A 24,233-nucleotide genomic window follows, 5' to 3' on the forward strand; every position below is an offset into this window, starting at 1 on the left:
GACTGGAGTACCCCTTGGCATGTCGTGTTCAACAGTAAATCTGGTGCACGAATGGATGGCGAGGATGAGACTAAACCATTTATTTTGCTGGAATCCGCTGGGATGAGAATCAGCACCTCCAAGTCCGAGACCATGGTCCTCAGCCGGAAAAGGGTGGAGTGCCCTCTCAGGGTTGGGGGAGAGATCCTGCCCCAAGTGGAGGAGTTCAAGTATCTCGGAGTTCTTGTGTTCACGAGTAAGAGAAGAATGGAGCGTAAGATCGACAGGCGGATCGGTGCGGCGTCCACAGTGATGCGGGCTCTGCATCGGTCTCTCTTGGTGGAAAAGGAGCTGAGCCGTAAGGCAAAGCTCTCAATTTACCAGTCGATCTACGTTCCTACCCTCACCTATGGTCATGAGCTGTGGGTAGTGACCGAAAGAACGAGATTGCGAATACAAGCGGCTGAAATGAGTTTCCTCCGCAGGGTGTCTGGGCTTTCCCTTAAAGATCAGGGTGAGGAGCTCAGTCATCTGAGAGGGGCTCAGAGTAGAGCCGCTGCTCCTCCGCATTGAGAGGAGTCAGATGAGGTGGCTCGGGCATCTGATCAGGATGCCTCCTGGACGCCTCCCTGGTGAGGTGTTCCGGGCACGTCCAACTGGGAGGAGGCCCCGGGGAAGACCCAGGACACGCTGAAGGAACTATGTCTCCCGGCTGGCCTGGGAACGCCTTGGGGTTCTCCCGGAAGAGCTGGAAGAAGTTGCCGGGGAGAAGGAAGTCTGGGCATCTCTGCTTAAGCTGCTGCCCCCACGATCCGACCCCGGATAAGCAGAAGAGGATGGATGGATGGATGGAATCCCGGCACTGCCAGGCAAGGTTTTGCAAGTGCATTGAGAAGGGTGGAGAAGACCTTGAGAAATGACAGCATCAGGTTTGTGAAGGTTCGTTCCATTTTCTGATAAATCCCATTTTCAAACTTTAGCTTGACTCCCTCTCATATAAGTATTCACCCCCTTGGAAGTTTTCACATCTTATTATTATACAACATCAGTTCGCTGTAGATTTAATTTTTTTTTTTTTTGACGCTGATCAACAGAAGAAGTCTGTTTAATGTCAAAATGAAAACAGATCTCTGCAAAGGGGGTCTAAATGAATTACAAATATCAAACACATAATGGGGCGGCACAGTGGCGCAGTGGTAGCATTGCTGCCTCGCAGTTAGGAGACCAGGGTTCGCTTGGAGTTCGTGGAGTTCGCATGTTCTCCCCGTGTCTGCGTGGGTTTCCTCCCACAGTCCAAAGACATGCAGGTTAGGTGCATTGGCAATTCTAAATTGTCCCTAGTGTGTGTGTGCCCTGTGGTGGGCTGGCACCCTGCCTGGGGTTTGTTTCCTGCCTTATGCCCTATGTTGGCTGGGATTGGCTCCAGCAGACCCCCATGACCCTGTAGTTAGGATATAGCGGGTTGGATAATGGATGGATGGAAACACATAATGGATGATTGCCCAAGTATTTGCCCCCTTCAAGCCCAAATTTAGTTGATGGCAACCATGAGAGCCTGGAGTTCCCTGTGGATAATGCACTTTTCTCTCATTGCTTTTCTACAGATTTGCTCGGGCTCTGTCAGGTGTCCTGGAAATCCTGAGTGAACAGCGTTTCTCACGTCCAGCCACAAACTGAGATCTGGACTCTTTGACTTGGCCATTGGACATTAACTTTGTTGTTTTTGATGCCATTCTCTTGTAGCTTTAGCTTTATGCTTGGGCTCGTTTGTCCTGCTGGAAAGCAAATCCTCTCCCAAGCTGCAGGTTTCTTGTAGCCTGAATCAGGTTTTTCTCCCAGGCTTCCCCGTCTTTTGTTGCATTTATTTTATCCAGTGTGGAAGATCAGCCTCGACACAGATAGGCACACCGACTCAGAAGTCCCAAAAGCATACACGTTTATTATTTTTATTATTCTTTTCAGCAGACAGCACAATGCACAAATCACTATAACCTTTTCCTTTTCCATTAAGCTCTCTCCTCTGCCTCCCGACTCCGGCTCCTTGAATGGAGTGAGGCGGCCTTTTTTATGCTCCAGGTGTCCCCCGATCAACTTCCGGCAGCGTTTCCGGGTGTGGTGGAAGTGCTACATGCTAAGGCTCCGGAGATCTCCATGTGCCCCGTATCGAGGTTGAGCATCTAAGCTACAAGCCCGTGGCCCTGATGTAACCCAGGGGGGCTGCCCTCTTGTGTCCTGGAGGAGGTACTGCTGTTGACATGTCCTCTTCCCCTGGCCCTGTCTTTAAAAATGTGCCTGTCACACCAGCTACAGAAAATCATCCCTACAGCATGATGCAGCCACCGCCATGCTTCATGGTAGAATGGTATGTTTTTGATAACATGCACTGTAACTCGCTATTAAGTCTCGTAACCCAAAAAGCTCAGTTTTGGTATCATCAGTCCACGGACACATTCTTCTGCCGACTCCAGAGTTTCCCATATGCCTTCTGTCACGATGTCCTGCGTGTTGTTTTTCTCTTTGCCACTCTCCCATAACGCTGCGACTGGTGAAGCACCTGGACAACAACTGGAAATTCCTGCCCATACATCCTTCTTTCTTTGTGTCTCTTGTTGCCTATGTTCATTGAATATTGTACCTCTTGCATCCATCTTTCTTTGTGCTTCTTGTTTCCTTTGGCCACTGGACACAATTCCCCTTACATTCATCTTTCTTTCTTTGTCTTACTGCCTTTGCTCATCAGATATTATAGGCCTTACATCCATCTTTCTTTGAGCTTCTTGTTGCCTTTGGTCACTGGACCTGTTCTTTGTGTGTCTTGTCACCTTTGTTCATTGATGAGCCCTTCTTATTCTAGGCCTTCCATCTTTTTTGTGTCTCTTGTTGCCTTTGTTCACCAGATATGCTATCCCTTACATCCCTCTTTCTTTCTTTGTATTATTGACTTCTCTATATCCCTTCACCCTATTTTTAGGAAATGTAACATTTCTTTTCACTGCTATGCTGATGATACTCAGGTTTATATTCCCGTCTGCAATGAATCAACTGCACAACTGTCTTTCTGAACTACAGTGGTGTGAAAAACTATTTGCCCCCTTCCTGATTTCATATTCTTTTGCATGTTTGTCACACAAAATGTTTCTGATCATCAAACACATTTAACCATTAGTCAAATATAACACAAGTAAACACAAAATGCAGTTTTTAAATGATGGTTTTTATTATTTAGAAAGAAAAAAAAATCCAAACCTACATGGCCCTGTGTGAAAAAGTAATTGCCCCCTTGTTCAAAAATAACCTAACTGTGGTGTATCACACCTGAGTTCAATTTCCGTAGCCACCCCAGGCCTGATTACTGCCACACCTGTTTCAATCAAGAAATCACTTGAATAGGAGCTGCCTGACACAGAGAAGTAGACCAAAAGCACCTCAAAAGCTAGACATCATGCCAAGATCCAAAGAAATTCAGGAACAAATGAGAACAGAAGTAATTGAGATCTATCAGTCTGGTAAAGGTTATAAAGCCATTTCTAAAGCTTTGGGACTCCAGCGAACCACAGTGAGAGCCATTATCCACAAATGGCAAAAACATGGAACAGTGGTGAACCTTCCCAGGAGTGGCCGGCCGACCAAAATTACCCCAAGAGCGCAGAGACGACTCATCCGAGAGGTCACAAAAGACCCCAGGACAACGTCTAAAGAACTGCAGGGCTCACTTGCTTCAATTAAGGTCAGTGTTCACAACTCCACCATAAGTAAGAGACGCAAACCACTGTTAAGCAAAAAGAACATTAGGGCTCGTCTCAGATTTGCTAAGAAACATCTCAATGATTGCCAAGACTTTTGGGAAAATACCTTGTGGACTGATGAGACAAAAGTTGAAATTTTTGGAAGGCAAATGTCCCGTTACATCTGGCATAAAAGGAACACAGCATTTCAGAAAAAGAACATCATACCAACAGTAAAATATGGTGGTGGTAGTGTGATGGTCTGGGGTTGTTTTGCTGCTTCAGGACCTGGAAGGCTTGCTGTGATAGATGGAACCATGAATTCTATTGTCTACCAAAAAATCCTGAAGGAGAATGTCCGGCCATCTGTTCGTCAACTCAAGCTGAAGCGATCTTGGGTGCTGCAACAGGACAATGACCCAAAACACACCAGCAAATCCACCTCTGAATGGCTGAAGAAAAGCAAAATGAAGACTTTGGAGTGGCCTAGTCAAAGTCCTGACCTGAATCCAATTGAGATGCTATGGCATGACCTTAAAAGGTGGTTCATGCTAGAAAACCCTCAAATAAAGCTGAATTACAACAATTCTGCAAAGATGAGTGGGCCAAAATTCCTCCAGAGTGCTGTAAAAGACTCATTGCAAGTTATCGCAAACGCTTGATTGCAGTTATTGCTGCTAAGGGTGGCCCAACCAGTTATTAGGTTCAGGGGCAATTACTTTTTCACACAGGGCCATGTAGGTTTGGATTTTTTTTTCTCCCTAAATAATAAAAACCATCATTTGAAAACTGCATTTTGTGTTTACTTGTGTTATATTTGACTAATGGTTAAATGTGTTTGATGATCAGAAACATTTTGTGTGACAAACATGCAAAAGAAAAAGAAATCAGGAAGGGGGCAAATAGTTTTTCACACCACTGTAAGATACTGGATGGCTAATAATTTTCTTGATCTGAATCAAAATAAAACAGAGGTGCTTATAGTGGGTCCATCAGCTAAAGCCCAAACTGGTCTTGGGTTTCTCGGCTCTTTCTCGGTCTTTTGCAAACCTCAAGTCCGCAATCTTTGTGTTATCTTTGACAGTAACCTTTCTTTTGAGAAACAAGTAAATTCTGTAGTCAACAGTTGCTGTTTCCGTCTTCGTCTATTAGGTAAGATCAAGCCTCTTTTTATCTTCTAGGGATCTTGAGAAAGCTACTCCTGCTTTTATCTTCTCTCGCCTTGATTACTGCAACTCGCTGTATTCTGGGATTAGCAAATCCCTGACACGCAGGTTACAGTTGGTCCAAAATGCTGCCGCTCGCTTTCTGGTTGGGGCAAGAAAGTCTGATTGTGTTTCTCGAATATTAGCTTCTTTATACTGGCAGCCTGTCAGTTTTCAAATTGATTTTAAAATCTTGTTGTTAGTTTCTAAATCTTTACATGGTCTCGCTCCTGCCTATTTATCTGAATTGTGTGTTTTACACCAACTATCTAGAGTGCTTAGATCTTCTGGTCAGTTGTCTCTTGTTGTCCCTCATACCGAGTGTCACACTAAGGGGGACAGACAGAGTTTTGGCAGCCTCGCCTGTGGAACTCTTTACCTTGTCACATAAAGGAGTCGTCGACAATTCAAATCGAGATTAAAGACTCATTTCTATTCACTTGCTTTCTGTGACCTCCAGTAATAATGATGGTTTCCTCATTGTGATTCTGCAACATTACTTCTATTTATTATTTATTGTATGTTCATATATTTTATTTCTATTTATATTATTATGTTAATTGTAGGGTGGCACGGTGGTGTAGTGGGTAGCACTGCTGTTTCACAGTTAGGAGACCCAGGTTCGGTTCCCAGGTCATCCCTGCGTGGAGTTTGCATGTTCTCCCCTTGTCTGCGTGGGTTTCCTCCCACAGTCCAAAGACATGCTGGTTAGGTGCATTGGCGATTCTGAAATTGGCCCTAGTATGTGTGCATGCCCTGCGGTGGGCTGGCGCCATGCCCGGGGTTTGTTTCCTGCCTTGCACCCTGTGCTGGCTGGGATTGACCCTGTAGTTAGCATATAGCAGGCTGGATAATGCAGCATTTCTCAACCTTTACGTATTTGCGACCCGAGTTTTCATAACAGTTTTAATTGCGCCCCCCCCCCCTAACGTTTTTGAAAGGATCCCACTAATACCAGTTTGTTCTTTTTTAATTAATGATATATCATAGATGCATATTTTATTATACCTACTTAACTTTTATCGACATTTATATAACTCTATATTGATTTTTCTAGTATCAGAATATACTTTAAGTTAAATTGTTTTGGTTTCAATAGATGTTTTTTTTCATATTTTCGATTCTTGTTTTCTTTTTTTCACATCTTCGCACCCCCCTTTTTGTTACTTTGTACCTCCCCTAGGGGGGTCCTCCCCACAGATTGAGAACCACTGGGATAATAGATGGATGGATGTTAATTGTAGGTTTTTCTTTTATTCTATTACTAGACATTAAGCCTGTTACAATAACAGGCGCTAGAACATCCATCCAGGTGCTAACCCACTGAATCCGAATACAGGGTCACGGGGGTGCCAACCCACTGCAGGACACACACAAACACACCAAGCACACACTAGGGACAATTAAGAATCGCCAATCCACCTAATCTGTATGTCTTTGGATTGTGGGAGAACATGCAAACTCCACGCAGGGAGGACCTGGGAAGCGAACCCGGGTCTCCTAACTGCGAGGCAGCAGCGCTACCACTGCGCCACTGTGCCGCCGGCGCTAGAACAGTAGTGCATAAACATTAGTAGGAACAGTCTATATTAAATGGCAAGGGACCTCGTATGTGGCTGTAATATGCGTCACTGTATTGTGTGCCTTTAATGTTCTCTCTCAGTAATACGGGTTTGTATTTCTGTAAAATGCCTGTAATTTTGTCAGACAGTAATGCAGTGGAACTGAAGTAATTTCCACCATAGGATTGTATGTAAATACAATTAATGCATTCCAGACCGTATGAAATATAATAATATATATATATTTATTTATATTTAATATATATGTATATATATATATATATTTTTTAAGATTTTAAGCACAAATATAGTTAATTAAACCATTGAATGCACAACGTAATAGACTAAATGTAAAAACATTGAATGACACTAAGAAAACCTTGAACAACAGAGAAAACTTAACACTGCAAGAGTTCGCGCTATAGCCTTAAGACCCACTCGCTAAAAACACCTTTTTTAATAAGTTTTAAGCACAGGGAAAAAAATGAACATTTGAAAAATCCGTAATTTAATAAACAACCAAGAAAAGTAACATTGCAACAATGCACGTGTGTGCGTGTTTGTCTTTCGCGCGGGCCTGCCTGTGTGTGTGTGTGTGTGTGAGTGTGTCTTTCGCGCGTGTGTGTATGTGTGTGTGTGTGTGCATGCTTGCATGTCTGTCTGTCTGTCTGTCTCTTGTGCGCACGCACCTGTGTGTGTGTCTCTCTCTCTCTCTCTCTGCACACACAGGGAATGCACAGGAAGAGACCGAACACGTGCCGTGTGGCCCCGCGCAGGCGCACTTCACCAGAAGACACACACACACACGGACACCTGGACGCACACAGGGGTTTTATTAGAGAGGATTGTAAAGCACTTTGGCCACAGCATTCCTATGTTGTTTTAAATGTGCTATATAAATAAATTGACATTGACATTGACTTCGTTCATCTGACATTCTAGCCCTTACATCCATCTTTCTTTGTGTTTCTTGTTTCCTTTTTCCATTAGACTCTGTACATTAGACCCTGGCACGTTTTATCTCTTTATATATGGAGTGATTACTTTTAAATATGAATAAATAGTCAAACAGCATTATTTCAACATTTCTATTATGCATTCAAATAAGAAGTTCTACTAACCATTTGATTCAGAACTTTCCAATTCTGGCAATATGGCAGATACTCCGAACAGTCTAGAAACCTGTCACAGGAAAAAAAGTACAAAAGTGGCAGCAGTGAAACTCAGACCTTAAGGCACAACATTGTTATTTACTTTGAACCTTCCCCTGATGAGTAGACATACAAATGTATTAAACACTGGCTGGTCCAAACCTCGTGAGTGTCACACAAATATGGAGGTCGTCACGCGGCACTTCACGGAGTTCATGCGCCATCTTCCTGCACCATATATTCACCAATGTGACATTTCCAGGGAAAAACTCTAAATGTGATTCCAAACTTTAAGACTCATGTTGCGAAACAAATTCTTCAAACTTAACTAACACATTTTTCATAACTTCTATATAATTAGAGGTAGACATCAATCGATTGCAGCGAGTGCAGAATGCAACTGTTAGAATCTTCACTAGGAAACGAAAATCCGAGCACATCACCCCAGTTCTGACGTCACTACACTGGTTACCTGTGTCATTTAGAATTGACTTTAAAATACTGCTTATGGTTTATAAAGCCTTAAATAATATGCGACTCTTCAATTCCACCTGGGGGAGTAAATGCTAACATTAATTTTATTTTAATTTTTTAAATTTTTTTCATTTCTATTACTATTTAATTTAATATTGTTTCTTTGTATCAGTATACTGCTGGATTATGTGAATTTCCCCTTGGGATTAATAAAGTATCTATCTATCTATCTATCTATCTATCTATCTATCTATCTATCTATCTATCTATCTATCTATCTATCTAATATAGTGCCTATCTATCTATCTATCTATCTATCTATCTATCTATCTATCTATCTATCTATCTATCTATCTATCTATCTATCTATCTAATATAGTGCCTATCTATCTATCTATCTATCTATCTATCTATAATATCTATCTATCTATCTATCTATCTATCTATCTATCTATCTAATCTGCTCCATCTTATATATCGGAGGGTCTGACACCTTATACTCCAAATCGTAACCTTAGATCTTCAAATGAGGGTCTACTTAGAATTCCAAGAGCGAAACTTAAAAGAAGTGGTGAGGCTGGCGGCCTTCTGCTGTTATGCACCTAAAATCTGGAATAGCCTGCCAATAGGAATTCACCAGGCTGATACGGTGGAGCACTTTAAAAAACTGCTAAAAACACATTACTGTAACATGGCCTTCTCATAACTTCATTTTAGCTTAAATCCTGATGCTCTGTATATTCAATTAATTATCATTATTATTCATGGTTTCATATTCAAAATCTGTATTAACCCCTACTTTCTCTTCTGTTCTTTTTCCGGTTTTCTGCGGTGGCAACCTGCTCCACCACCACCTGATCATTGAAGGATTAAAGGCCAGAAGTCCACGTGACCGTCATCATCAAGTTCTTCCATGAGAACCCTGAATACAATGAGGACTGACTGAGTTCATTGATGTTAGGTAGAATGCCTAGAGGGGGCTGGGTGGTCTCGTGGCCTCAGAACCCCTGCAGAATTTATTTTTTCTTCCGATGTCTGGATTTTTTTTGGTATTTTCTGTCCTCTCTGGCCATCCATCCATTATCCAACCCGCTATATCCTAATTACAGGGTCATGGGGGTCTGCTGGAGCCATTCCTAGCCAACACAGGGTGCAAGGCAGGAAACAAACCCCGGGCAGGGTGCCAGCTCACCACAGCCTTACTTTTATTCTATGTTAATTAGTGTTCTCTTATTTTAATTCTTATTTTGTCTTTTTTCTGTTTCTTCATGATGTAAAGCACTTTGAGCTACATTATTTGTATGAAAATGTGCTATAGAAATAAACGTTGTTGATGTAGAGTTATATAAAAACGTATAAATTAGAAATTACTTCTTTGAATGATACCCAGGCCTCTTGTTCCTTGTCATTCATCACAGCATCAAATTCTCCATCAGAAATGACTTTTCTAACATTGAGTCAAGCAAAACTTCCCTCTTTCTGTTTATCCTTAGGCAAACCTGGAAACCATCCATCCATCCATTATCCAACCCGCTATATCCTAACTACAGGGTCACAGGGGTCTGCTGGAGCCAATCCCAGCCAACACAGGGCACAAGGCAGGAACCAATCCCAGGCAGGGTGCCAACCCACTGCAGGACACACACAAACACACTCACTCACCAAGGCCACTTTAGAATCACCAATCCACCTAACCTGCATGTCTTTGGACTGTGGGAGGAAACCCACGCAGACACGGGGAGAACATGCAAACTCCACGCAGGGTGGACCTGAGAAATGAACCTGGGTCTCCAAACTGCGAGGCAGCAGCGCTACCCACTGCGCCACCTTGCCGCCCTAATCTGGAAACCTTCAGCACAAATACATTAAAGAGGTGCCATGGTTTGATAGGTTTTGACAAACTGCTTTATCAAGCCACGCTTAATATGAAGCCACGATAGAAGCACTTGATCGGGATCCACTACGTTAGAACTGATGATGTTTTTGGTATCGCTCGTAGCTATGACTGCTCATAGAGAAAACCTGGGACTTGAGTATACCCTGACTGCTGACTGGCTTCCTTCAACTAGGGCTCCTCGCCTGGCTGCCTTGTTTTAAGCCCATTTTGTGTCATTTCTTAATGCTAATGTTACTTTTGTTAGTTATCGACTTTGTTCTCTAACCCTTTTGTTATGTGCCTTGTGCTTTGTGGGAGGTTCTACAAGGGGTGGGGCCACCTGCCCATCACTGTCAGGGACTGCCCTCTGCCCTATCAATTTCCCAGAGGTTCATTCGAATGCACCAGGGAGTTGGTGAGTTTATTTATGTTTCTACTGTGTTTTAGTGATGTGGGGATTTTTGACTTCATGCTCTGATTTTGACTACGGTTCTGGAGTTTGTAGCGGGACTTTGCCTTGGATCGCCTTTGCCTTTTCAAGCCATTGACTTTATTTCCTGCATAAGAGCATTATTGTGAAAAAAAAACCTGTTATTTTATAAAGACCTTATATTTACTCTTATATCAAGCCAGGGTTTTCACAGTATATCCCCCTTTAGTGTGCGATTTTGGAACTTACATGTTTTGGGAGTCCAAGTCATAACAATGGCCTGGTAGGATGCACAGAACTTTCAAGTCCCCACTTATGATCCAATAATGCTCGTTGTAATTAATTATCTTGACAGGACTTTCAGCGTTCTCATAGGTTTCCTCCAAATGCATGGAATGAGCAACAGGTATTGGTGCACATTTATTAGTATTACTAGCCATGCTTCACGTCTAAAACAAGTTGAAATTTAAGTAATCAATGTAGACCTCAGCATTAACATTTGCAGCGCACCATGCAATTCATATGTCATTTGGTATGTATTTCCTGATGCATTTAGTAATAAAATGCACTGCCTTTGTCATTCCAACAGATGGTGCATTACAACAATGTGTAGTAGTAAAATGCATTACTAAAAATGTTTGTGATTTGTTGGAAAAATAAATGCAATGTATCTGGGACAGTTATATGCCACTTGGTATGGGATTCATAAAAGCAGTGTTAATCTTTGTGATGTGGCATGTGTTGGAATGGCAAATGCAATGCATATGTGTCTGCTATATGCCATATGGTATGGGATTCATAAAAGCAGTGTTAATCATTGTGATGCGGCTTCTGTTGGAATGACAAATGCGGTGCATATGTATCTATTATATGCCATATGGTAGGGAATTTGTAAAAACAGTGTTAATCTTTGTGATGCGCCATCTGTTGGAATGAGAAATGCAATTTATTTTATTAGTAAAAATGTTTGTGACGTGCAATCATTTGAAACGACAGACATATAGCAACCGGACAGACACAGAGACAAACACTTATCCTTTAATTAAGTTGGATGGCTCTTTTTTCTGCAATAGGCCAATTACATCAGTGTAGTAACCTAGGATTCATCTTTTGTGAAATACACTGCAAAATATTTTTCTCTATTTTGGTACAGAAGGAAAGTTGCACCTGGATTTAATCATTTTTTATATTTTACTCGGGACCATAAGAGCTCTGAGCCATCTTTGGGAAGTCCTTGATCTCTTACTAACTCATGAAGTTTATCCTAATCACCTGAAGTATTTTCTCTCTGTCCGAGGAAGCACGAATTGCTACATCAGGTCCAAGAGGTAACGGTCATGGATGATTAGGACAAATAATAACTTTCTGATTCTTTTAGTGATATTCTTAAATTGGGCAGGGACAGAAATAACAATCATCACAATGATTTTTGTGTTCCCTTCATATTCTATTGTGAACAGTAGGGGGCACCACCGAGTCCCCAAACCCCAAACACACAAGACCCAACACCTCTCTGGCTTCAAATAAAGGATATTTTAATCAAACTAGCTGTGATAATACAATACTGTACATGCAGACAAAACCATCACAAAACCAATGACTTCTCTTGTCTCCTTCCATCTTCTGCGTTTTGCCTGCCGCCTCCTGTCCCCGACTCTATGAGGTATGGCAGCATGCTCCTTTTAAGCTGGAGCAGGGATTACTTCCGGCGGTATGTGGCTGCTTGTTGGAAGCACTTCTGGGTCATACAGAAAGCTGGGAGGTCCTCCCATTACAGAACCCTCTACTGTCACCCAAGGACCCCTACAGGGCTATACTTCTGCACACCAATTCTCATGCAGCTCTGTGGGTGTCCAAACTGGGGATGAACTGCTCCTGGCTTCCAGGTCTCACTAGTCCATCTTTCCTTCCAGCGTCCCAGCAAGGTCAGGAATTATAAGGCGTCCCGGCTGGGTAGTGTCAGCAACCTGGACATCCTTGCATTATGGCATCCTAGATGGGCAAGAAATCCTCCTCCAACTTGGCCTTCTGGGTACTTACACTATCCATATTTTGAGTGTTTTTGAGATGTTTTGTTTAACTTTTTTTGAACTTTGATGTTGAAGAGCACTTTAGCCTGGTGTAGGCCGAAGCCAGCTGCTCTAGTCTAATCTCTAGCCTAGCCTTCTGATGCCCTCCTTCTGATGGGATTCAGGTCTGTTATTGAAAGCCTCACACTACTTTTTGACCGCTTTGTGAGATAAATCAGAACATTCCTTCTGTAAACTTTTGTTTTGTGCTGTCAAAGTGTCCAGGAAAGGCACTCGTGAAAGCTAGGGGGAGCCACTGATCCCCAAAGACGAACACACAAAACACAGTCCCGGGTTCAAATAAAGGGGTTTTTATGAAAAAATACCTTGTGCCAACAACAGACAGGTGTGTCTTCTTCTTTCCCTCTCTCCCTCTGTCTATGTTGCATTGCTACTCCTCCAGTTGAGGGTTGCCTATCTCTGCTCCCAGCTCCAACACGCCTGGACAAGACAGTGTGGTCCCCTTTTATCGAGGAACTGGGAGTACTTCCGGTGCCAGGGCTTTGCCCACTGGAATCACTTCTGGGTCATATGGAAATCCCAAATATTAGAGAGTGTAACTCTTGCGGCACCCCCAGACCCCAGCAGGGCTGCTCTACTGGACTACAATTCCTAGCATTCCCTGCTGGTGTGTGGACAGGTATCAATATCCAGGTCTCCTGCCATCTATCGCCCTCAGGGAATAAACAGTCCCTAGAGACAGTGCCTCCTTTTCAACCCAGCCAGGAAAGGTATTGTGAATACATCCAATTGGAATATACTTATACCTCCCTTTGGGGTAAGGAACCCTACTGTCTCATAAGTGGGATGACTGGCCAAACTCCTGGGGCCTCCTGCTTGGATAAGGAGCTTACCCCTCTCCTCTTCGGGATGCCCGTCCAACTTGTATGGCACTTCTAAGGTTCTTTTTATTTTATCTTCACTAATTCCATGCAGACACACACCCATCTGGAATAATCCTGACATATTGCAAAACAATAAAATGATGAACCTCCCATACTGGAAAAGTAAAGGAATTCTATACATGGAACACATAGTTGAAGGATTGGATTTCATTCCATTTAACAGAATAGTCTCCCAATTTGGGATAGACAAGAATAGATTTTTAGAATATCTCCAAATTAAATCAGTAGTTAAAGAAAAATTTAATCTTAAAGTAGAATTACAAACACCATCAAGGGTATTAGACTTCTGTAATCTCAAACACCCCAAATTACTGTCTAAAGTATATAAAACATTGACCAAAATAGATGATACAATAGCAATTCCTATAGGCAAATGGGAGGAGGATCTATTAGTTAGCTTTGATCAGACTTTCTGGTCCCAAACCTGTTTAAAAACTTTTAAAACGATCAGAAACCCCAATTTACAACTAATTCAATACAAAATTCTACACAGAGTACACTATACAGGTCATCGGATGTTCAGGATGGGATTTGTGCCATCTGACACCTGCACACACTGCACAGACAACATTCCTGACAGTTATATCCACGCACTGTGGTCATGTCCACCTGTTCAGAGATTCTGGTATAGAGTATGTGAAGACCTGTCAAAGTGTCTGAAATGTGATATCCCAACTTCCCCCTCATTTTGCTTGCTGGGGAACCTAGAGGATGTCCCGATTGAAACAAATTTGGTTCACGTGGTTCTCACTGCCATATGCATCGCTAAGAAAACTATCCTCATAAACTGGAAAAACAAAGATAATCTTTGCATTAACCAGTATAGAAATCTTTTATTGGATCATATTACACTTGAGACAGCCTCTGCCTCCACTTCAAATCAATCTCTCTGGGCTCCTTTGATCGGTTCCATCACATAGCGATGATGGAGGGTCATTGATATGGTCCTGCGGGATGCTGTGGTTGATGTGGTGGAGAGTCTGAGCTTGGAGTATCTGGAGGATCCCTGGGGTGGGTTCACTAGGGGGGTCTTGGGCTGGGGGGCTGCTGCCCGACTCTGGTGGTGCTTGGGTTACCTCGGGGTGGGCTTCTGGTGGTTGTGTGTAGGGCCTTAGGGGTCTTGACGGTGGCTGCGGTCGCTGCCTAGTGGCGCAATGCCCCTGGGTTGGTCTGGGTGTGGGCCTGGTGGCTTAGGGTTTGGGGCGGCCGTCCCGGATGGGGATATGGGTGGGGCCTTGGGGATTGGGTCCTGGCATGTACGCTGCGGGAAGAGGGCGGAACGTGCGGCAGTTCCACCATGGGGAGGGATGTCCGGGAGGGGAGGATCCAGCTTTATCCTCGGTGTCTTATGTCTTACTTAATCTGAATGTTGAGTAAATGTGGGGATGGGAGTAAATATTCTGCTGGGGTGGTGTGGGTTGGTGGCCTCAGACTCCGTGGGGCTCTGTGATGCTGCTGCTTCGGGCCATGGCTAGATAGGCTGGGGCCTCCGTGCCCGGGTGGATTTTGGGAACGGAGGTGCCTATTGGGGCCAGTAGGGGAGCTGGCTCCCTGGAGGGCTCAGGCCCCTCAGCCGTTCCTCCCCATCCTCAGACATTTCCCTCCTCCTGCTCCTTCACATCATCACACAAACATGCACATAGGGCCTTGGGGTGTGGGTAAGTCAGGGGGTGCGGGTAATGGATCCCTTTCCGCAGTCCTGTGGCAGCCTACACCCCAATTTTATTTGCACATTAAACACTTCCACAAAAAACATTCCACACAAATGCACACTTAGGGCCTTGGGAGTGGGCACACTCAACGGCATCCGGTGGGGAAATTTCAGCCTCACTCCGAGTGCGGTGTCCACTTCCAATTTTAAACTGCACCTAGTCACGGAGAGTTTTGGGGGGGAGGTGGGGCTGTGTGTTGGCATCAGCTGGTGTAGGCCACATGGTGCCGGCACTGCCTGCGCCCCCCCAACCACAAAATGCACCTTATCAGCACACACCAACACTACATTAGAGCAGGCGGAGGGAGACTAGAGGTCTTATTACACCTCTGTTCTCAGTTAGCTGCCGGGGCTGGAGGCTAGGAGTGGGAGCTGGCCGTCTGCCTGTGGTCTGGAGTGGTGGGTTGCTTTGCTCTACGTTGGATGGGGGTGCCTGCTCACTATTACCCCTGCGGAACGGGCTAACTCTGGCGTCCAGGAATGGCTGTACCTCAGGTGCGGCAGCACCGGGACCAGAGTTAGGTAGGGTGTGTGGGGAGTGTGAATGGGTGTCTGGCGTACATCCTTGTAAGTCTTGGGTTGTATGTGTATGTGAGAGCATGAGGGAGGGAGTGTATGACTGTGTTTGTGTGTGACTGTATATGTCAGGTGGGGTTTTGGACTCCTCCCCTCTCCTGGGACATCTGGCAATACTACAACATCTTTGCCTACCCTCCCCTGCCTTAAGCATCTGTCTGGTCGCTCCCGGTGGCTGCCTGGTGGGATCTGGTTCCCTGGGCTCTGTTGGATCCTCGGCGGGTGGGTCGCCTCGGGTCCCGGGCTGCTGGGTTCCGGGCCCGGCCGACTCGGGAGAGCGGCTGCGGGCGGCCTGAGGGCTTGCCGTTGATATCTCCGGGACTCTGCCGGCTGCTGGTTGTGACCCCGGGTGATCCTCTGCGCCTCGGGTGGGGGTTGGGGCTTCTCTGGTGACGGCCTCCCTGGGGTCTCCGCGCTCTGGGGTGACCTCTGGATCTCTGGGCTTGGAACTCCTCCATCTTCCGCACGTTTTGGGGGCAGGTCTGTGGCCCTTCACACTCACTATTGGATGCTCCTATAGAGAAACCTTACACATACAAGCGTGCGTACACACACAGGTGCTCACATGGTGATTTCATAAGTATGACTTGGACATCTTCAGCACATGATCTAAGGTTGTGGTGGCCTTAAATGCCTCAGTAATAATTACTGTATGATTGTCAGCAAACATTTTTATATATCTTCATGTAGCTGATGCAGCAATGTTTTTGTCTTGTGGTTTGTTTGTTTCCCCCTCTCTTTCTGCAGGTCTAGAAGCGGATTCTGGTTCATTTATTGTTTATTCTATACGAAACCCCCCCTCCCCCTTTACCTCCATCTCTTCCTTCTCTCTCTTCTTTTTCTTTCACTTTTGTCTCCGTGTCCGGTTCGAATCTTAAAACATCTAAAAATATTTTTAATAAAGTTTTGGTATCAGGCGTGACGTCAGCAGAAGCTGTAACGCTCCACCTGAGAGAAAAACTGTAAGGCTAGTCGCCAGCATTCAGACATCAATTCTGATTGCTTCACAGCCGAACAGGACACGGTAAAAAAAAAAAAAGGTTCTTTTTTATATCAGTGGACAAGTTCAATGCTTGCATAGGCTGGGTGTTGGGCAGAGTTGTGGGGTCCAGCGGCCATGGGGGCATCTGTTGGTGAAGAAAGGTTCACTTATCTTGACATTGCCGATGATGCTGTGATCTTCACGGAGTCAATGGACGCTCTGATCGGGGCGCTCGAGAGACTGAGTGAGGCGTCTGATTGTCTGGGCTTGCGAGGGTCCTGGATAAAAAACAACATCCAGCCCTTTAATGACCTCTTGGGCACGGCCATCAGCAGTGTGACTGGCAATGAGGGTTCTCATGGAGCACAAACGCGAATATCAGCAGAGTTTCTTTGTAACCTTTGTTGATTTTTGTAAAGTGTTGACTCAGTTGATCGAGCCACCCTGTGGGACATCCCCTCAAGGTTGATGGATAGCATGGCTGGCCTGTACACTGGTACTGTGAGTGCTGTGCAGAGTGTAGGCAGGACCTCTGTGTTTTTCCCAGTGGATTCTGGGGTTCATCAAGGGTGTGTTTTTGCTCCTACTCTCTTCAAAGCTTGAATGGACTGAGTGTTAGGCAGGGCCGTGGGGTCTAGTGGCTCTGGGGCATCTGTTGGTGAAGAGAGGTTCACTGATCTTGACTTGGCTGACGATGCTGTGATCTTCATGGAGTCCTGTAGACCTTCCCTGTCACTCTTGCTGATACCCGTCTGTCACAAATCACCCCTGACACTCTTCTCCACCCATTCCACCCTGCCTGCACTCTCTTCTTCACTTCTCTTCCACAATCCCCATTACTCTGTACTGTTGATCCCAAGTATTTAAACTTCTCCACCTTTGCCAACTCTGCTCCCTGCATCCTCACCATTCCACTGACCTCCCTCTCATTCACACACATGTATTCTGTCTTGTTCCTACTGACCTTCATTCCTCTCCTCTCTAGAGCATATCTCCACCTCTCCAGGGTCTCCTCAACCTGCTCCCTATGTGATCAGCAAACATCACAGTCCACGGGGACTCCTGTCTAATCTCGTCTGTCAACCTGTCCATCACCATTGCAAATAAGAAAGGACTCAGAGCCGATCCCTGATGTAATCCAACCTCTGTCACTCCTACCTCCGTCCTCACCACTGTCACACTTCCCTCATACATATCCTGGATGGACAGCATGGCTGGCCTGTACACTGGTACTGTGAGTGCTGTGCAGAGTGTAGGCAGGACCTCTGTGTTTTTCCCAGTTGATTCTGGGGTTCATCAAGGGTGTGTTTTTGCTCCTACTCTCTTCAAAGCTTGAATGGACTGAGTGTTGGGCAGGGCCGTGGGATCTAGCGGCTCTGGGGCATCTGTTGGTGAAGAGAGGTTCACTGATCTTGACTTGGCTGACGATGCTGTGATCTTCATGGAGTCAATGGAGGTTCTGATGGAGGCTATTGAGAGGTTGAGTGAGGGGTCTGAGTGTCTGGGTTTGTGAGTGTCCTGATAAAAACTGAGAGCCAGGCCTTTAATGACCTCAGCAGTGTGTCTGTCTTCAGAGAGAGTGTCAACCTCATCGAGAAGTTTACTTACCTCAGCAGTGACATTCATGTGTCTGGTGACTCTTCCTATGAAGTCAGTAGATGGATTGGGAGAGCATGGGGGGTCATGACGTCACTGGAGAGGGGTGTGTGGCACTCCTGATATCTGCGCAAAAGGATGAAGGTCCAAGTCTTTAGAGTCCTGGTGCTTCCTGTTTGCGAGACATGGACGCTATCCAGTGACCTGAGACGAAGACTGGACTCCTTTGGTACTGTGTCACTTCAGATAATCTTTGGGTTGGTTTTACTTTGTGTTGCTCACAGAGTCCCAGATGAAGCATATTACTGCATTGTGAGGTCAGTTATGGCACTACAACCATGTGGTGCGATTACCAGAGGGTAATCTGGCTAACAGGACCCTCATTGTTGAGGACCTGAGTGGCTGGATCAGGCCAAGAGGACACCCGTGTAGCACTTGGCTGTGGCAGATAGTTGGTGGGACAGTGCCACATGTCTGCCTCGTGTGGGGAGGGGCGATGAGGGGGTATCACCAACCAGGATCCTGAGCTGTTTCGTTGTGTGGTGGATACGCCAACACGCTGTACCAGTGCCTGCTCCCCAACCTGACCTGACTCTTTAGTAGGCGTGTGGCACTTTTTCAAGACAAAAACTTGACTCATTTAGTATTGTGTCTCTTCGAGGAATCCTTGGGTACCACTGGTGTGACTCATGGAGTCCCAAATGAGGCACATTACCTGCATTGTGAGGTCAGTTACAGCACTATGGCCATGTGGGGTGATTACCCAAGGGTGATCCAACTCACATGACCCTCATTGCTGAGGACCACAGTGGCTGGACCAGGCCAAGAGGACACCCACGTAACACAAGGCTGTGGCAGATAGATTTCTGAAGATTGGGGACTGGACTGCTTGTCTGCCTGGGGGGATTGCCAAACAAAATCGCAAGCTGTTTCGTTGTGTGATGGGTACGTCAACCTGACCTGACAAGTTCATACTGGAAATGCCTAAACTGTTTACCCATATAGATCCTGCGAAACTGGCCTACTGTATTCAACATTCACTCAACAAAGATAAGCTCAAATACTTCTTCTTCTTCTTCTTATTCTTTCGGCTGTTCCTGTTAGGGGTTGCCACAGTGGATCATCTTCTTCCATATCTTCCTGTCCTTGTCATCTTGTTCTGTCACAACCGTCACCTGCATGTCTTCTCTCAGCACATTCATAAACCTTCTCTTAGGCCTTCCTCCTATCCTCTTCCCTGGCAGCTCTATCCTTAGTACCCTTCTCTCAGTATACCCCTCATCTCTCCTCTGCACATGTCCAAACCAACGCAATCTCACCTCTCTGACTTTGTCTCCCAACCGTTCAACCAGAGCTGACCCTCTAATGTCCTCATTTCTAATCCTGTCCATCCTCGTCACACCCAATGCACATCTTAGCATCTTTAACTCTGGTACCTCCAGCTCTGTCTCCTGCTTTCTACTCAGTGCCACTGTCTCCAGCCCATATAACCTAGCTGGTCTCACTACCGTCCTGTAGACCTTCCCTGTCACTCTTGCTGATACCCGTCTGTCACAATTCACTCCTGACACTCTTCTCCACCCATTCCACCCTGCCTGCACTCTCTTCTTCACCTCTCTTCCACAATCCCCATTACTCTGTACTGTTGATCCCAAGTATGTAAACTTCTCCACCTTTGCCAACTCTACTCCCTGCATCCTCACCATTCCACTGACCTCCCTCTTATTTACACACGTATTCTGTCTTGTTCCTACTGACCTTCATTCCTCTCCTCTCTAGAGCATATCTCCACCTCTCCAGGGTCTCCTCAACCTGCTCCCTATGTCATCAGCAAACATCACAGTCAACGGGGACTCCTATCTAATCTCGTCTGTCAACCTGTCCATCACCACTGCAAATAAGAAAGGGCTCAGAGCCGATCCCTGATGTAATCCCACCTCCAAGTTGAATGTATCCGTCACTCCTACCGCAGACCTCACCACTGTCACATTTCCCTCATACATATCCTGTACAACTCTCACGTACTTTTCCACTCCCGACTTCTTCATACAATACCACAACTCCTCTCTCTTCACCCTGTCATATGCTTTCTCCAGGTCCACAAAGATGCAATGCAACTTCTTCTGGCCTTCTCTAAACTTCTCCGTCAACATCTTCAGAGCAAACATCTCATCTGTGGTGCTCTTTCTGCTGCTCACTAATCATCACCTCACTTCTTAAATGAGCTTCCACTACTCTGTCCCATAACTTCATGCTGTGGCTCATCAGTTTTATTCCCCTGTAGTTACTGCAGTCCTGCAAATCCCCCTTATTCCTAAATAACTCCACTGCCATCTCTTAAACACCTCCATGCTTCCACAGGTATGTCATCTGGACCAATGGCCTTTCCATTTTTCATCCTCTTCATAGCTGTCCTTGCTTCCTCCTTGCTAATCCGTTAAACTCAAATACAAAGCAAGAAAATCTCAGGCCACTACCTCAACTTAGAAGCTTCTCCACTCAACAGTGTATTTAGCGCACTGCTCACCAACAGCATTACAGCTTGAGAGATGATGAGTATATTGAGAGAAGGGTGCTTAGGATAGAGCTACCAGGTAAGAGGAACAGAGGAAGGCCTAAGAGGAGGTTTATGGATGTGCTGAGAGAGGACATGCAGGTGATGGGTGTGACAGAGCAAGATGATGAGGACAGGAAGAGATGGGACAAGATGATCCGCTGTGGCAACCCCTAACGGGTGCAGCTGATAAAAGAAGAAGAAGGTTGTGGGTTTCCCCTCTGTATCTTCTTCAGCTTCATGTCTGCTTTCGTTAAGATTTGTTGATGGTGTCCTTCACACTGTTTCGGTACCTTTGTCACACCATGATGTTTGAACTCTCCTCACATCACCAGGAGCCTTCCATGTCTACAATGGTATCATGCAGATGCCGTTTCTCCGAAGGACCTTTGAGTTTGCATGAATACATTACCGGTGCAGTTTCAGTTTCAGGAAGGAACCAAGAACTCCCTAAAACTCGGTCACCTGCTACACCCTGCTCAGTTGACTAAACTTCAAGGTAACAAAAACATTTTTATGATTCGCAAATAAGGGATTATGTTGCTTATTATTATTGCGATTTCTTTTCAAAAGAAATGTATAAAGGATAACACATCTTTGTGGATTTTCTTTTCAAAACGAATGACAATAAAACCCCAGCAATCCAAAGAAAATTACAATGTAGTGTGGTAACAGATTACATTAAAGGAGATTCAGTTTCACAGGGTGGAGAAAAATAAGGCTTTTAAATTGTAGTCAAGAAGAGGGGTTGGGTCGGGAAAAAACAAAAAAAATCAGACAATTGACTCCATTCTTTAACTAACAGTGGAAACCCACGGCGTTTGGGACCAAAAAGAGGACCTCTAACAGGCACCAAACCGGTGGGCAACTACAAAGCAACACCTTTGTTTCCCTTCGTGTGATGCAATTTAAAAAAAAATAACAATAGAGCCATGTGTAAAAGTAAGTGCACCCTATTCCAGTTCTATAACAAGTATTCACCTGAATCCCAGTGCATTGAATTTGTTTTTTTTCTACGCTGACTCTTGAATGTCAAAGAGTCCCCCAAAGAAGGCACTCGGAGACTTCAGAACAGACAGCAGAATAAATAAATATATTTTATGGTGCGTATACAGGCTCATTTAAGTGTCACAGTAGCAAAGGAGTCCAGTCTTCAACTCAGGTCACTGGACAGCATCCATGTCTCACAAACAGGAAGCACCAGGACTCTAAAGACTTGGACCTTCGTCCTTTTGCGTAGATATCAGGAGTGCCACACACCCTTTTCCAGTGACCTCATGACAACCCCCCCATGCTCTCCCAATCTGTCTACTGACTTCATAGGAAGAGTCACCAGACACACGAATGTCACTGCTGAGGTAAGTAAACTTCTCGATGAGGTTGACACTCTCTCTGAAGACAGACACACTGCTGATGGCCGTGCCCAAGAGGCCAATAAAGGCCTGACTCTCAGTTTTTATCAGGACACTCACAAGCCCAGACACTCAGACTCCTCACTCAGCCTCTCAATAGCCTCCATCAGAGCCTCCCTTGACTCCATGAAGATCACAGCATCGTCAGCCAAGTCAAGATCAGTGAACCTCTCTTCACCAACAGATGCCCCAGAGCCGCTAGAGCCCCCCTGCCCAACACTCAGTCCATTCAAGCTTTGAAGAGAGTAGGAGCAAAAACACACCCTTAATGAACCTCAGAATCAACTGGGAAAAACACAGAGGTCCTGCCTACACTCTGCACAGCACTCACAGTACCAGTGTACAGGCAAGCCATGCTATCCATCAACCTTGAGGGGATGTCCCACAGGGTGGCTCGATCAACTGAGTCAACACTTTACAAAAATCAACAAAGGTTACAAAGAAACTCTGCTGATATTCGCGTTTGTGCTCTCCCAATCTGTCTACTGACTTCATAGGAAGAGTCACAAGAGTCACATGAATGTCACTGCTGAGGTAAGTAAACCTCTCGATGAGGTCGGCACTCTCTCCGCAGACAGACACATTGCTGATGGCCGTGCCCAAGAGGTCACAGCACTCTGAATAATTAAAATACTGAGATGTATACTTGATATCATTTTCATGATGATAGGAATTAAAGCATGTTATTAAACATGGGAACACAGTGGCGCAGTGATAGTGACGAGCTGGCGCCCTGTCCAGAGATTGTTCCTGCCTCCCGCAAGATGCTTGCTGCGCCGTGCGTGACCTTCGATGAAATACTTTATTGCAGCAGTACTGTCTCTTTCAGACGTACTAACCTCCAATTCCTGTCCTTCCTTTTCTTTCTCCAAATACCCAATCGCCACACAATCAGCTCTGTAATAGACGTTAAGCCATCTGTAAGCTTAGAACGCCGATTCTTCAAAACTTTTAAGGAACATCGAAATATCTTCGTAGTACATGTTTAATTATTCTATCCATCTATCCTTCCAGTGTCGCGTCAGTACCAGCAAGAATACAGCGCGAGCAAGGAACAATCTGTGAATGGAGTGCCAGCGGATCGCTAGCGCTGTGAAACCGTGTAGTTAAAGTTTTATCTGTATAATATAATAAACATATGTTGCTGCACTTCATCTTAAAAATGATATTGTCATCATCTGTAAATATGCACTTTATAAAGTGGCTCAGGTTGTGTAATATTATAACTATCGTAAGTTTACAGTGAGGTGATTGTACTTTAAGTACAGATAGTTCTACAAGGAGCACTTGATGGACTGATTGAGTGCGTTTATAGTTTTTGGGATGAAACTGTTTCTGAACCGCAAGGTCCGTACAGGAAAGGCTCTGAAGCGTTTGCCGTATAACAGCAGTTCATATAGACTGTGTGCATGACTGAGACAGTGTGTGCTTGATGCTGTATAATGATAATTCTCATTCTGATCAGCTGCTGTACAGCTGTGATTCACACTCAGATACAGTGATATAAATACTCCGAGTGGTTCAGTGACAGTAATATGGAAAAGATGATTCGCTGTGGGATCCGAGGTGCAGTGAGAGTAACACCGCTAACGCAGTTATGGCATTTGGAATAGTTTGATCATTCCGTGGACCATTATATTGTTACAGGTTAATTACAATCAGATGCATTAAACTAATAAACAGTATGCGGTTCATTTCAGTGTATTTATAAAGCCACGTCAGGGATGTGGATCTTAAAAGAAAGGATAATCACACAGGAACAGTAGCACTGCTTTGACGCTGGGTGCCGCCAGTCTGCAAAACCGAGCAGAGAACTTGCATACGACAGGGTGCTTTCTCAAATTTTTTATTTTTAAGAAATTTGCAAAAACCTCAAGAATACTTTTTTTCACGTTGTCATTATGGGGTGTTGTGTGTAGAATTCTGAGGAAGAAAATGAATTTAATCCATTTTGGAATAAGGCTGGAACATAACAAAATGTGGAAAAAGTGATGCGCTGTGAACACTTTCTGGATGCACTGTATGA

The 24,233-nt window shown here is 44.9% G+C and overlaps 1 protein-coding gene across 2 annotated transcripts in view; it reads right to left on the bottom strand.

The window, feature by feature from the left end:
- The window catches only part of adgrd2 (adhesion G protein-coupled receptor D2), a 452,918-nt gene that overhangs the window by 409,640 nt on the left and 19,045 nt on the right, over window positions 1–24,233 (bottom strand). For both annotated transcript variants that reach the window (XM_039762694.1, XM_039762695.1), the window contains exon 3: window positions 7,593–7,653. In XM_039762694.1, the coding sequence (XP_039618628.1) occupies window positions 7,593–7,653 (61 nt within the window). The remainder of the gene's footprint in view (window positions 1–7,592; window positions 7,654–24,233) is intronic.

Source organism: Polypterus senegalus, chromosome 9, assembly GCF_016835505.1.
Source record: "Polypterus senegalus isolate Bchr_013 chromosome 9, ASM1683550v1, whole genome shotgun sequence".
NCBI classification, from domain to species: Eukaryota; Metazoa; Chordata; class Cladistia; order Polypteriformes; family Polypteridae; genus Polypterus; species Polypterus senegalus.